The 12,922-nt window shown below is 57.0% G+C and overlaps 1 protein-coding gene across 9 annotated transcripts in view; it reads left to right on the top strand.

Annotated features, from left to right (window-relative positions):
* The window catches only part of fer (fer (fps/fes related) tyrosine kinase), a 277,908-nt gene that overhangs the window by 191,864 nt on the left and 73,122 nt on the right, over nt 1–12,922 (top strand). For 8 of the 9 annotated variants that reach the window (XR_007247151.2, XR_007247150.2, XM_048526914.2 and 5 more), the window contains exon 16: nt 405–528. Coding sequence is in view for 7 of the 9 variants with exons in the window: in XM_048526914.2 (XP_048382871.2) it covers nt 405–528 (124 nt within the window). In the remaining 2 variants the exon portion in view is untranslated. Of the gene's footprint in view, nt 1–404; nt 529–2,890; nt 2,987–12,922 lie in introns of those variants that run through there. The other variant, XM_059644702.1, reaches the window with a different exon arrangement.

Below are 12,922 nucleotides of genomic sequence, written 5' to 3'. Positions count from 1 at the left end.
TTAAGCCTACAGATGGGAATTGGAAGGGAATTCTCTCTGCGAGTACTGTTAAGGAGAGTTAAGCGATGAATGGGATTGAATTGTACTGTTTAAAAAGAATTAGAAACACTTGTGTTATATGTAGGTAGATTGGTTTATTCATTTTTCTTCCTTCATTTCTTTTGCGTTATAGACTTATGTTTGGTTGTCAAAACTAAACTGGCAGCATTGTGTGTTTGTGTTATTGTGAAAGACTACCTCATTAAAACTAGGAAAACAAAATTACCTATCAATCCAGATTTGAGTCTGGGATCTACTTTGTCCGGTAGTAACATTAGCTGGGATCATAACAATAGACACTCCTTTCTAAAAATCCATAAATTGATGGGACATTGCTGCAGCTTTATGTCATGTTTTATGTCCAGGTGGTGATTTCCTTTCATTTTTACGGAAGAAGAAAGATGAATTAAAGATGAAGCAACTTGTGAAGATGTCTTTAGATGCTGCTGCTGGTATGGCTTATCTTGAAGGAAAAAACTGTATTCACAGGTGAGAAAACCATTCCCATTCTATCTGCAAGGCTTTCTAATTTCATGTGATTTTATTTCAAGAGACAGTTTTTGGCTGTTGCAGAAAATATACTTCACAATGCATCCAATTTTTTAACTGTTCTTCAACAAATAGAATGCTGGGGACTGATGCATCTGGATGTGAGTTTGCTCGCTGAGCTGGAAGGTTAGTTTTCAGACGTTTCGTCACCATTCTAGATAACCTCATCAGTGAGCCTCCGACGAAGTGCTGGTGTTATGTCCCGCTTTCTATTTATCTGGTTAGGTTGCCTTGGGTTGGTGATGTCATTTCCTGCGTTGATGTCGTCATTTCCTGTTCTTTTTCTCAGGGGATGTTAGATTGATTTGGAGCCAATGTGTTTGTTGATGGAGTTCCGGTTGGAATGCCTTGCTTCTAGGAATTCTCGTGCATGTCTCTGCTTGGCTTGTCCTAGGATGGATGTGTTGTCCCAATCAAAGTGGTGTCCTTCCTCCTCTGTATGTAAGGATACGAGTGATAGTGGGTCATGTCGTTTTGTGGCTAGTTGATGTTCGTGTATCCTGGTGGCTAGCTTTCTGCCAGTTTGTCCAATGTAGTGTTTGTCACAGTTCTTGCAAGGTATTTTGTAGATGACGTTTGTTTTGTTTGTTGTCTGTATAGGGTCTTTTAAGTTCATTAGCTGCTGTTTTAGTGTGTTGGTGGGTTTGTGGGCTACCCTGATGCCAAGAGATCCGAGTAGTCTGGCAGTCATTTCAGAAATGTCTTTGATGTACGGGAGAGTGGTTATGGTTTCTGAGCCCGTTTTGTCTGTTTGTTTGGGTTGATTGCTGAGGAATCGGCGGACTGTGTTCATAGGGTACCCATTCTTTTTGAATACGCTGTATAGGTGACGCTGTGTACATCAACCTGGCCAAAGAAACACTGACTACGCTATTAGAAGAAGCGAAGACACATACACCAGACACCACCAACATCATCAGCAAGGACATCATCAAGCTAGTGGACCTATGCTTCACCACCCACTTCACTTTCAACAACAAAACCTGCAGACAAACCAACTGTACACCCATGGGATCTCCGATATCAGGGTTCTTAGCAGAGGCAGTAATACAGAGACTCAAACAAACAGCTCTGCCAATCATCCAGCCCAAACTTTGGGTCCGCTATGTGGATGACACCTTTGTCATCACTAAACAAAACAAATTAGAGGAAACATTCAAGACCGTCAATAATACCCTTTACTGGCATAACATTCACAAAAGAGGAGGAAAACAACAACAAACTGCCATTCCTAGATGTCACAGCAGAGCGAACAGTCAATGGGGAACTTCAAACCAGCGTCTACAGGAAAACAACACATACGGACCAAATACTGAACTACAGGAGCAACCATCCCAACACCCACAAACGAAGCTGCATTAGAACATTATTGCAACGAGCCACCACACTGCAGCACAGAGGAACTACGCAGAGCAGAGGAAAATCACCTATACAGCGTATTCAAAAAGAATGGGTACCCGATGAACACAGTCCGCCGATTCATCAGCGATAAACCCAAACAAACAGACAAAACGGGCTCAGAAACCATAACCACTCTCCCCTACATCAAAGACATTTCCGAAATGACTGCCAGACTACTCGGACCTCTTGGCATCAGGGTAGCCCACAAGCCCACCAACACACTAAAACAGCAGCTAATGAACTTAAAAGACCCTATACAGAAAACAAACAAAACAAACGTCATCAACAAAATACCTTGCAAGAACTGTGACAAACACTACATTGGACAAACTGGCAGAAAGCTAGCCACCAGGATACACGGACATCAACTAGCCACAAAACGACATGACCCACTATCACTCATATCCTTACATACAAATGAGGAAGGACACCACTTTGATTGGGACAACACATCCATCCTAGGACAAGCCAAACAGAGACACGCACGAGAATCCTAGAAGCATGGCATTCCAACCGGAATTCCATCAACAAACACATTGGCTCCAAATCAATCTACCATTCCCTGAGAAAAAGAACAGGAAATGACGACATCAACGCAGGAAATGACATCACCAACCCAAGGAAACCTAACCAGATAAATAGAAAGCGGGACATAACACCAGCACTTCGTCAGAGGCTCACTAATGATGTTATCTAGAATGGTGATGAAATGTCTGAACTAACTTGCCAGCTCAGCGAGCAAACTCACATCCAGAACCTCAACCTGAGCTACAAATCTTCTCAAAACTCACTGATGCATCTAACAATGTGACCTCTGAATCTCTCTAATGTACTCAAATGTTCCTGTCTTACGTTTTTGTCAGCCAAGTGATTTATTTTCTGATTGCTGTGTCTTCAATAGGAACATAGAACATTACAGCACAGTAATGCCGACCTGTCATACCGATCTGAAGCCCATCTAACCTACACTATTCCATGTACGTCCATATGCTTATCCAATGACGACTTAAATGTACCTAAAGTTGGCGAATCTACTACCATTGCAGGCGAAGCACTCCGTTCCCTTACTACTCTCTGAGTAAAGAAACTATCTCTGACATCTGTCCTACATCTTTCATCCCTCAATTTACAGCTATGCCCCCTCGTGCTCGCCGACACCATCCAAGGAAAAAGGCTCTCCCTATCCACCCTGTCTAACCCTCCGATTATTTTATATGTCTCAATTGAGTCACCTCTCAAACACCTTCTCTCTAATGAAAACAGCCTCAAGTCCCTCAGCCTTTCCTCGTAAGAGCTTCCCTCCATACCAGGCAACATCCTAGTAAATCTCCTCTGCACCCTTTCCAAAGCTTCCACACCCTCTTATAATGCGGTGACCAGAATTGCGCACAATACTCCAAGTGCGGCCGCACCAGAGTTTTGTCCAGCTGCAGCATAACCTCTTGGTTCCGGAACTCGATCCCTCTATTAAAAGCTAAAACGCTATATACCTTTTCAACAGCCCTGTCAACCTGGGTGGCAACTTTGAAGGATCTGTGTACATGGACACCGAGATCTCTCAGCTCATCTACGCTACGAAGAATCTTACCATTAGCCCTGTACTTTGCCTTGCAGTTACTCCTGCCAAAGTGCATCACCTCACACTTGTCTGCATTAAACTCCATTTGCCACCTCTTAGCCCAACTCTGCAGCTTATCTATGTATCTCTGCAACCTACAGCATCCTTCGTCACTATCCACAACTCGACTGACCTTAGTGTTGTCTGCAAATGTACTAACCTATCCTTCTACGCCCTCATCCAGGCCATTTATAAAAATGACAAACAGCAGTGGACCCAACACCAACCCTTGCGGTACACCGCGAGTAACTGGTCTCCAGGATGAACGTTTCCCATCAACTACCACCCTCTGTCTTCTTTCAGCAAGCCAATTTCCGATCCAAAGTGCAATATCTCCCACAATTCCATTCCTCCGCATTTTGTACAATAGCCTATTGTGGGGAACCTTATTGAACGCCTTGCTGAAATCCATATACACCACATCAACTGGTTTACTCTCATCTGCCTGTTTGGTCACCTTCTCAAAGAACTCAATAAGGTTTGTGAGGCACGACCTTCCCTTCACAAAACCGTGCTGACTATCCCTCATCAATTTATTCTCTTCTAGATGATTATAAATCCTATCCCTTATAACCTTTTCCAACACTTTACCAACAACTGAGGTAAGGCTCACTGGTCTATAATTACCAGGGTTGTCTCTACTCCCCTTCTTGATCAGGGGAACCACATTTGCTATCCTCCAGTCATCTGGCACTATTCCTGTAGACAATGACGAGTTAAAGATCAATGCCAAAGGCTCGGCAATCTCCACCCTGGCTTCCCAGAGGATCCTAGGATAAATGCCATCTGGCCCAGGGGACTTATCTATCTTCACCCTCTGTAGGATATCTAATACCTCTTCCTTGTGAACCTCAATCCCACATAGTCTAGTACCCTGTATCTCAGTATTCCCCTCGACAACATTGTCGATTTCTAGAGTGAATACTGTTGAAAAATATTCATTTAGTGCTTCCCCTATCTCCTCTGACTCCACATACAACTTAGCACTACTATCCTTGATTGGCCCCAATCTTACTTTTGTCATTCTTTTATTCCTTAAATACCTATAGAAAGCCTTAGGGTTTACCCTGATCCTGTCCGCCAACAACTTCTCATGTCTCCTCCTGGCTCTTCTGAGCTCTCTCTTTAGGACTTGGAAACCAAAAATTATAATAAAAAGAAATAACATTGACATTGTAAACCATGTTTTAATATGGATATTATTGGTCTAGGAGGAAAAAGGAACTTATCAAGGAGTATAGAACAAGATAATAAAACATTTTACATTCACATCAGTCAAAATGGAAGATTGTGATGGGAATAGACCCATTCAGGGCCATAGGATAATGTTACAGGTAATGATAGAGACATAACACGTTTCCAATCACCAACATAACAGAGGAGGAGTAAGCTGTTCAGCATATCAAACCTGCCCTGCCATTTGAACAGATAATGACTGATCATCTGTCTCTTTGCCGTTTATCCCCACTTTACCCAAGTCCTGTGATACCATTAATATTGTAAAATTTATTGATTTCTGTTTTGCTTAGTAGTTGAGCTTCCACAAGCCTCTGGGAGAGAACGCCAATAACTTAGCATCTGTTAAGTAAAGAAATTTCTCTTCATCTCAGTCCTCAATGGTCTACCCCTAATTCCAGGAATCTGCCTCTGGTGCTAGACTGACCCGTCTCTTGACATTTCCAATACATATCTGTCAAGTCATGTCTTGTAAGATTTTCATTGTGAGTTTTAGTGTGATCACCTCTCATTCTTTGTAACTAGAGAATGAAGGCTTAGTTTCCTGAATCTGTCCTCGGCAGATATTCCCACTATGCCGGGGATTAATCTTGTGAACCTCTGTTTTACTCTTCCTTTGGCAAATATATCCTTCCATGGATAAAGAAACCAAAACTATACACTATATTCTAGGTGCGGCTTCACCAGGGATCTTCCTCTTCACAGTTGCACAAGGTATCTTTATTCCTGCACTCAAATCTCCATGCAGTAAAGGCTAACATAACATTTGCCTTCCCATTTGCTTGAGCATCTGCATGCTAGATTGATGAACACGAATGTCCATTTGGACCTCTCTCTCTCTCTCTCTCTCACACTCACTCACTCACTCACTCACTCGCGCGCGTGCTCTCACTCTCGCGCGCGTCTCTGTCTCTCTCGCGCGCGCGCACGCGCGCTCTCTCTCTCGTGCGTGCGCTCTCTCTATCTTTCGTGCGCTCGCTCGCTCTCTATCTCTCGTGCGCTCGCTCGCTCTCTCTCTCTCGCGCGCGCTCTCTCGTGCGCGCTCTCTCTCTCTCGTGCGCGCTCTCTCTCTCGTGCGCGCGCTCTCTCTCTCTCTCTCTCGTGCGCGCGCGCGCTCTCTCTCTCTCTCGTGCGCGCGCGCTCTCTCTCTCGTGCGCGCGCGCTCTCTCTCTCTCGTGCGCGCGCGCGCTCTCTCTCTCGTGCGCGCGCGCTCTCTCTCTCGTGCGCGCGCGCGCTCTCTCTCTCGTGCGCGCGCGCTCTCTCTCTCGTGCGCGCGTCTCTCTCTCTCTTTCGTGCGTGCGCTCTCTCTCGTGCGTGCGCTCTCTCTCGTGCGCGCGCTCTCTCTCTTTCTCGTGCGCGCGCTCTCTCTCGTGCGCGCGCTCTCTCTCTCTCTTTCGTGCGTGCGCTCTCTCTCGTGCGCGCGCTCTCTCTCTCTCTCGTGCGCGCGCTCTCTCTCTCTCTCGTGCGCGCGCTCTCTCTCTCTCGTGCGCGCGCTCTCTCTCTCTTTCTCGTGCGCGCGCTCTCTCTCGTGCGCGCGCTCTCTCTCGTGCGCGCGCTCTCTCTCTCGTGCGCTCTCTCTCTCTCGTGCGCTCGCTCTCTCTCTCGTGCGCGCGCTCTCTCTCGTGCGCGCGCTCTCTCTCTCGTGCGCGCGCTCTCTCTCTCTCGTGCGCGCGCTCTCTCTCTCTCTCGTGCGTGCGCTCTCTCTCTCTCGTGCGCGCTCTCTCTCTCGTGCGCGCGCTCTCTCTCTCGTGCGCGCGCTCTCTCTCTCGTGCGCTCTCTCTCTCGTGCGCGCGCTCTCTCTCTCGTGCGCGCGCGCTCGCTCTCTCGTGCGCGCGCGCTCTCTCTCTCGTGCGCGCGCGCTCTCTCGTGCGCGCGCTCTCTCTCTCTCTCTCGTGCGCGCACGCTCTGTCTCTCGTGCGCGCGCTCTGTCTCTCGTGCGCGCGCTCTCTCTCGTGCGCGCGCTCTCTCTCTCTCGTGCGCGCTCTCTCTCTCTCGTGCGCGCGCTCTCTCTCTCGTGCGCGCGCTCTCTCTCTCGTGCGAGCGCGCTCTCTCTCTCGTGCGAGCGCGCTCTCTCTCTCTCGTGCGCGCGCGCTCTCTCTCTCTTGTGCGCGCGCTCTCTCTCTCTCTCGTGCGCGCGCTCTCTCTCTCTCGTGCGCGCGCTCTCTCTCTCTCTCTCTCTCGTGCGCGCGCGCTCTCTCTCTCGTGCGCGCGCTCTCTCTCTCTCGTGCGCGCGCTCGCTCTCTCTCTCGTGCGCGCGCTCTCTCTCTCTCTCGTGCGCGCGCGCGCTCTCTCTCTCTCTCGTGCGCGCGCGCTCTCTCTCGTGTGCGCGCGCTCTCTCTCGTGTGCGCGCGCTCTCTCTCTCGTGCGCGCGCGCGCTCTCTCTCTCTCTCGTGCGCGCGCGCGCTCTCTCTCTCGTGCGCGCGCTCTCTCTCTCTCGTGCGCGCGCTCTCTCTCTCTCTCGTGCGCTCTCTCTCTCTCTCTCGTGCGCGCGCGCTCTCTCTCTCTCGTGCGCTCTCTCTCTCTCTCTCGTGCGCGCGCGCTCTCTCTCTCTCTCGTGCGCGCGCGCTCTCTCTCTCTCTCGTGCGCTCTCTCTCTCTCTCTCGTGCGCGCGCGCTCTCTCTCTCTCGTGCGCTCTCTCTCTCTCTCTCGTGCGCGCGCGCTCTCTCTCTCTCGTGCGCGCGCTCTCTCGTGCGCGCGCGCTCTCTCTCTCTCTCTCTCGTGCGCGCGCGCTCTCTCTCTCTCGTGCGCGCGCGCGCTCTCTCTCTCTCGTGCGCGCGCTCTCTCTCTCGTGCGCGCGCGCGCGCTCTCTCTCTCTCGTGCGCGCGCTCTCTCTCTCGTGCGCGCGCGCTCTCTCTCTCGTGCGCGCGCGCTCTCTCTCTCGTGCGCGCGCGCTCTCTCTCTCGTGCGCGCGCGCTCTCTCTCTCTCTCGTGCGCGCGCGCTCTCTCTCTCTCTCGTGCGCGCGCGCTCTCTCTCGTGCGCGCGCGCTCTCTCTCGTGCGCGCGCGCTCTCTCTCGTGCGCGCGCTCTCTCTCTCTCTCTCGTGCGCGCGCTCTCTCTCTCTCTCTCTCGTGCGCGCGCTCTCTCTCTCTCGTGCGCGCGCTCTCTCTCTCGTGCGCGCGCTCTCTCTCTCTCTCTCGTGCGCGCGCTCTCTCTCTCTCTCTCGTGCGCGCGCGCTCTCTCTCTCTCGTGCGCGCTCTCTCTCTCTCGTGCGCTCTCTCTCTCTCTCTCGTGCGCTCTCTCTCTCGTGCGCGCGCTCTCTCTCTCTCTCTCGTGCGCGCGCGCGCTCTCTCTCTCGTGCGCGCGCGCGCTCTCTCTCACTCGTGCGCGCGCGCTCTCTCTCTCTCGTGCGCGCTCTCTCTCGTGCGCTCTCTCTCTCTCTCTCTCGTGCGCTCTCTCTCGTGCGCTCTCTCTCTCTCGTGCGCGCGCTCTCTCTCTCGTGCGCGCGCTCTCTCTCTCTCTCGTGCGCGCGCGCTCTCTCTCTCGTGCGCGCGCGCTCTCTCTCTCGTGCGCGCGCGCTCTCTCTCTCGCGCTCTCTCTCGTGCGCGCGCGCTCTCTCTCTCGTGCGCGCGCGCTCTCTCTCTCGTGCGCGCGCGCTCTCTCTCTCGTGCGCGCTCTCTCTCTCTCTCGTGCGCGCGCTCTCTCTCTCTCTCTCGTGCGCGCTCTCTCTCTCTCTCTCGTGCGCGCGCGCTCTCTCTCTCTCTCGTGCGCGCGCGCTCTCTCTCTCGTGCGCGCGCTCTCTCTCGTGCGCGCGCGCTCTCTCTCGTGCGCGCGCGCTCTCTCTCGTGCGCGCGCGCTCTCTCTCGTGCGCGCGCGCGCTCTCTCTCTCTCTATCTCGTGCGCGCGCTCTCTCTCTCGTGCGCGCGCTCTCTCTCTCGTGCGCGCTCTCTCTCTCGTGCGCGCGCTCTCTCTCTCGTGCGCGCGCTCTCTCTCTCGTGCGCGCGCTCTCTCTCTCTCTCTCGTGCGCGCGCGCTCTCTCTCTCTCTCTCGTGCGCGCGCGCGCTCTCTCTCCCTCTCTCGTGCGCGCGCGCTCTCTCTCTCGTGCGCGCGCGCGCTCTCTCTCTCGTGCGCGCGCGCTCTCTCTCTCTCTCTCGTGCGCGCGTCTCTCTCTCTCTTTCGTGCGTGCGCTCTCTCTCGTGCGCGCGCTCTCTCTCTCGTGCGCGCGCTCTCTCTCTCTTTCTCGTGCGCGCGCTCTCTCTCGTGCGCGCGCTCTCTCTCTCTCCTTCGTGCGTGCGCTCTCTCTCGTGCGCGCGCTCTCTCTCTCTCTCGTGCGCGCGCTCTCTCTCTCTTTCTCGTGCGCGCGCTCTCTCTCGTGCGCGCGCTCTCTCTCGTGCGCTCTCTCTCTCTCGTGCGCTCTCTCTCTCTCGTGCGCTCGCTCTCTCTCTCGTGCGCGCGCTCTCTCTCTCGTGCGCGCGCTCTCTCTCTCGTGCGCGCGCTCTCTCTCTCTCGTGCGCGCGCTCTCTCTCTCTCTCGTGCGTGCGCTCTCTCTCTCTCGTGCGCGCTCTCTCTCTCGTGCGCGCGCTCTCTCTCTCGTGCGCGCGCTCTCTCTCTCGTGCGCGCGCTCTCTCTCTCGTGCGCTCTCTCTCTCTCGTGCGCGCGCTCTCTCTCTCGTGCGCGCGCGCTCTCTCTCTCGTGCGCGCGCTCTGTCTCTCGTGCGCGCGCTCTCTCTCTCGTGCGCGCGCACTCTCTCTCTCGTGCGCGCGCTCTCTCTCTCGTGCGCGCGCTCTCTCTCTCGTGCGCGCGCGCTCTCTCTCTCTCGTGCGCGCGCTCTCTCTCTCTCGTGCGCGCGCGCTCTCTCTCTCGTGCGCGTGCGCGCGCGCTCTCTCTCTCGTGCGCGCGCTCTCTCTCTCTCTCGTGCGCGCGCTCTCTCTCGTGCGCGCGCGCTCTCTCTCTCTCTCTCGTGCGCGCGCGCGCTCTCTCTCTCTCGTGCGCGCGCTCTCTCTCTCTCTCTCTCGTGCGCGCGCGCTCTCTCTCTCTCGTGCGCGCGCTCTCTCTCTCTCGTGCGCGCGCTCGCTCTCTCTCTCGTGCGCGCGCTCTCTCTCTCTCTCGTGCGCGCGCGCTCTCTCTCTCGTGCGCGCGCGCGCTCTCTCTCTCGTGCGCGCGCGCTCTCTCTCTCGTGCGCGCGCTCTCTCTCTCTCGTGCGCGCGCTCTCTCTCTCGTGCGCGCGCTCTCTCTCTCTCGTGCGCGCGCTCTCTCTCTCTCGTGCGCGCGCGCTCTCTCTCTCGTGCGCGCGCTCTCTCTCTCTCGTGCGCGCGCTCTCTCAATCTCGTGCGCGCGCGCTCTCTCTCTCGTGCGCGCGCGCTCTCTCTCTCTCTCTCGTGCGTGCGCTCTCTCTCTCTCGTGCGCGCTCTCTCTCTCGTGCGCGCGCTCTCTCTCTCGTGCGCGCGCTCTCTCTCTCGTGCGCTCTCTCTCTCGTGCGCGCTCTCTCTCTCTCGTGCGCGCGCTCTCTCTCTCTCTCGTGCGCGCGCGCTCTGTCTCTCGTGCGCGCGCTCTGTCTCTCGTGCGCGCGCTCTCTCTCTCGTGCGCGCGCTCTCTCTCTCTCGTGCGCGCTCTCTCTCTCTCTCGTGCGCTCTCTCTCTCGTGCGCGCTCTCTCTCTCTCGTGCGCGCGCTCTCTCTCTCTCTCGTGCGCGCGCGCTCTGTCTCTCGTGCGCGCGCTCTGTCTCTCGTGCGCGCGCTCTCTCTCTCGTGCGCGCGCTCTCTCTCTCTCGTGCGCGCTCTCTCTCTCGTGCGCGCGCTCTCTCTCTCGTGCGCGCTCTCTCTCTCGTGCGCGCGCTCTCTCTCTCTCGTGCGCGCGCGCTCTCTCTCTCTCGTGCGCGCGCGCTCTCTCTCTCGTGCGCGCGCGCTCTCTCTCGTGCGCGCGCTCTCTCTCTCTCGTGCACGCGCTCTCTCTCTCTCGTGCGCGCGCGCTCTCTCTCGTGCGCGCGCGCTCTCTCTCTCTCTCTCGTGCGCGCGCGCGCTCTCTCTCTCTCGTGCGCGCGCTCTCTCTCTCTCTCTCTCGTGCGCGCGCGCTCTCTCTCTCTCGTGCGCGCGCTCTCTCTCTCTCGTGCGCGCGCTCGCTCTCTCTCTCGTGCGCGCGCTCTCTCTCTCGTGCGCGCGCTCTCTCTCTCTCTCGTGCGCGCGCTCTCTCTCTCTCTCGTGCGCGCGCGCGCTCTCTCTCTCTCTCGTGCGCGCGCGCGCTCTCTCTCTCCTCCTCGTGCGCGCGCGCTCTCTCTCTCGTGTGCGCGCGCTCTCTCTCTCGTGCGCGCGCGCGCTCTCTCTCTCTCTCGTGCGCGCGCGCTCTCTCTCTCTCGTGCGCGCGCGCTCTCTCTCTCTCGTGCGCGCGCTCTCTCTCTCTCTCGTGCGCGCGCTCTCTCTCTCTCGTGCGCGCGCGCTCTCTCCTCGTGCGCGCGCTCTCTCTCTCTCGTGCGCGCGCTCTCTCTCTCTCGTGCGCGCGCTCTCTCTCTCGTGCGCGCGCTCTCTCTCTCTCGTGCGCGCGCGCTCTCTCTCTCGTGCGCGCGCGCTCTCTCTCTCTCTCTCGTGCGCGCGCTCTCTCTCTCTCTCTCTCGTGCGCGCGCGCGCTCTCTCTCTCTCTCGTGCGCGCGCGCTCTCTCTCTCTCTCTCTCGTGCGCTCTCTCTCTCTCTCTCTCGTGCGCGCGCGCTCTCTCTCTCTCGTGCGCGCGCTCTCTCTCTCGTGCGCGCGCTCTCTCTCTCGTGCGCGCGCGCTCTCTCTCTCTCTCTCTCGTGCGCGCGCTCTCTCTCTCTCTCTCGTGCGCTGCGCGCGCTCTCTCTCTCTCGTGCGCGCGCTCTCTCTCTCTCTCGTGCGCGCGCGCGCTCCTCTCTCTCTCTCGTGCGCGCGCGCTCTCTCTCTCTCGTGTGCGCGCGCTCTCTCTCTCGTGCGCGCGCGCTCTCTCTCTCTCGTGCGCGCGCGCTCTCTCTCTCTCTCGTGCGCGCTCTCTCTCGTGCGCGCGCTCTCTCTCTCGTGCGCGCTCTCTCTCTCTCTCTCTCGTGCGCGCGCTCTCTCTCTCTCGTGCGCGCGCTCTCTCTCTCGTGCGCGCGCTCTCTCTCTCTCTCTCGTGCGCGCGCTCTCTCTCTCTCTCTCGTGCGCGCGCGCTCTCTCTCTCTCTCGTGCGCGCTCTCTCTCTGTCGTGCGCTCTCTCCCTCTCTCTCGTGCGCTCTCTCTCTCGTGCGCGCGCTCTCTCTCTCTCTCTCGTGCGCGCGCGCGCTCTCTCTCTCGTGCGCGCGCGCGCTCTCTCTCTCTCTCGTGCGCGCGCGCGCTCTCTCTCTCTCGTGCGCGCTCTCTCTCTCTCGTGCGCTCTCTCTCTCTCTCTCTCGTGCGCTCTCTCTCTCTCTCGTGCGCTCTCTCTCTCTCGTGCGCGCGCTCTCTCTCTCGTGCGCGCGCTCTCTCTCTCTCTCGGTGCGCGCGCTCTCTCTCTCTCTCGTGCGCGCGCGCTCTCTCTCTCGTGCGCGCGCGCTCTCTCTCTCGTGCGCGCGCGCTCTCTCTCTCGCGCTCTCTCTCGTGCGCGCGCGCTCTCTCTCTCGTGCGCGCGCGCTCTCTCTCTCGTGCGCGCGCGCTCTCTCTCGTGCGCGCTCTCTCTCTCTCTCGTGCGCGCGCGTTCTCTCTCTCTCTCGTGCGCGCGCGCTCTCTCTCTCTCTCTCTCGTGCGCGCTCTCTCTCTCTCTCTCGTGCCGCGCGCGCTCTCTCTCTCTCTCGTGCGCGCGCGCTCTCTCTCGTGCGCGCGCGCTCTCTCTCTCTCTCTCTCTCGTGCGCGCGCTCTCTCTCTCGTGCGCGCGCTCTCTCTCTCTCGTGCGCGCTCTCTCTCTCGTGCGCGCGCTCTCTCTCTCGTGCGCGCGCTCTCTCTCTCGTGCGCGCGCTCTCTCTCTCTCTCTCGTGCGTGCGCGCTCTCTCTCTCTCTCTCGTGCGCGCGCGCTCTCTCTCTCTCTCTCTCTCTCGTGCGCGCGCGCTCTCTCTCTCTCGTGCGCGCGTCTCTCTCTCTCTTTCGTGCGTGCGCTCTCTCTCGTGCGTGCGCTCTCTCTCGTGCGCGCGCTCTCTCTCTCGTGCGCGCGCTCTCTCTCTCTTTCTCGTGCGCGCGCTCTCTCTCGTGC

Source organism: Stegostoma tigrinum, chromosome 3 (assembly GCF_030684315.1).
Source record: "Stegostoma tigrinum isolate sSteTig4 chromosome 3, sSteTig4.hap1, whole genome shotgun sequence".
NCBI lineage: Eukaryota > Metazoa > Chordata > Chondrichthyes > Orectolobiformes > Stegostomatidae > Stegostoma > Stegostoma tigrinum.
The sequence above is the reverse complement of the archived record's forward strand: the minus strand, read 5'-3'. Positions and strand labels throughout refer to the sequence as shown.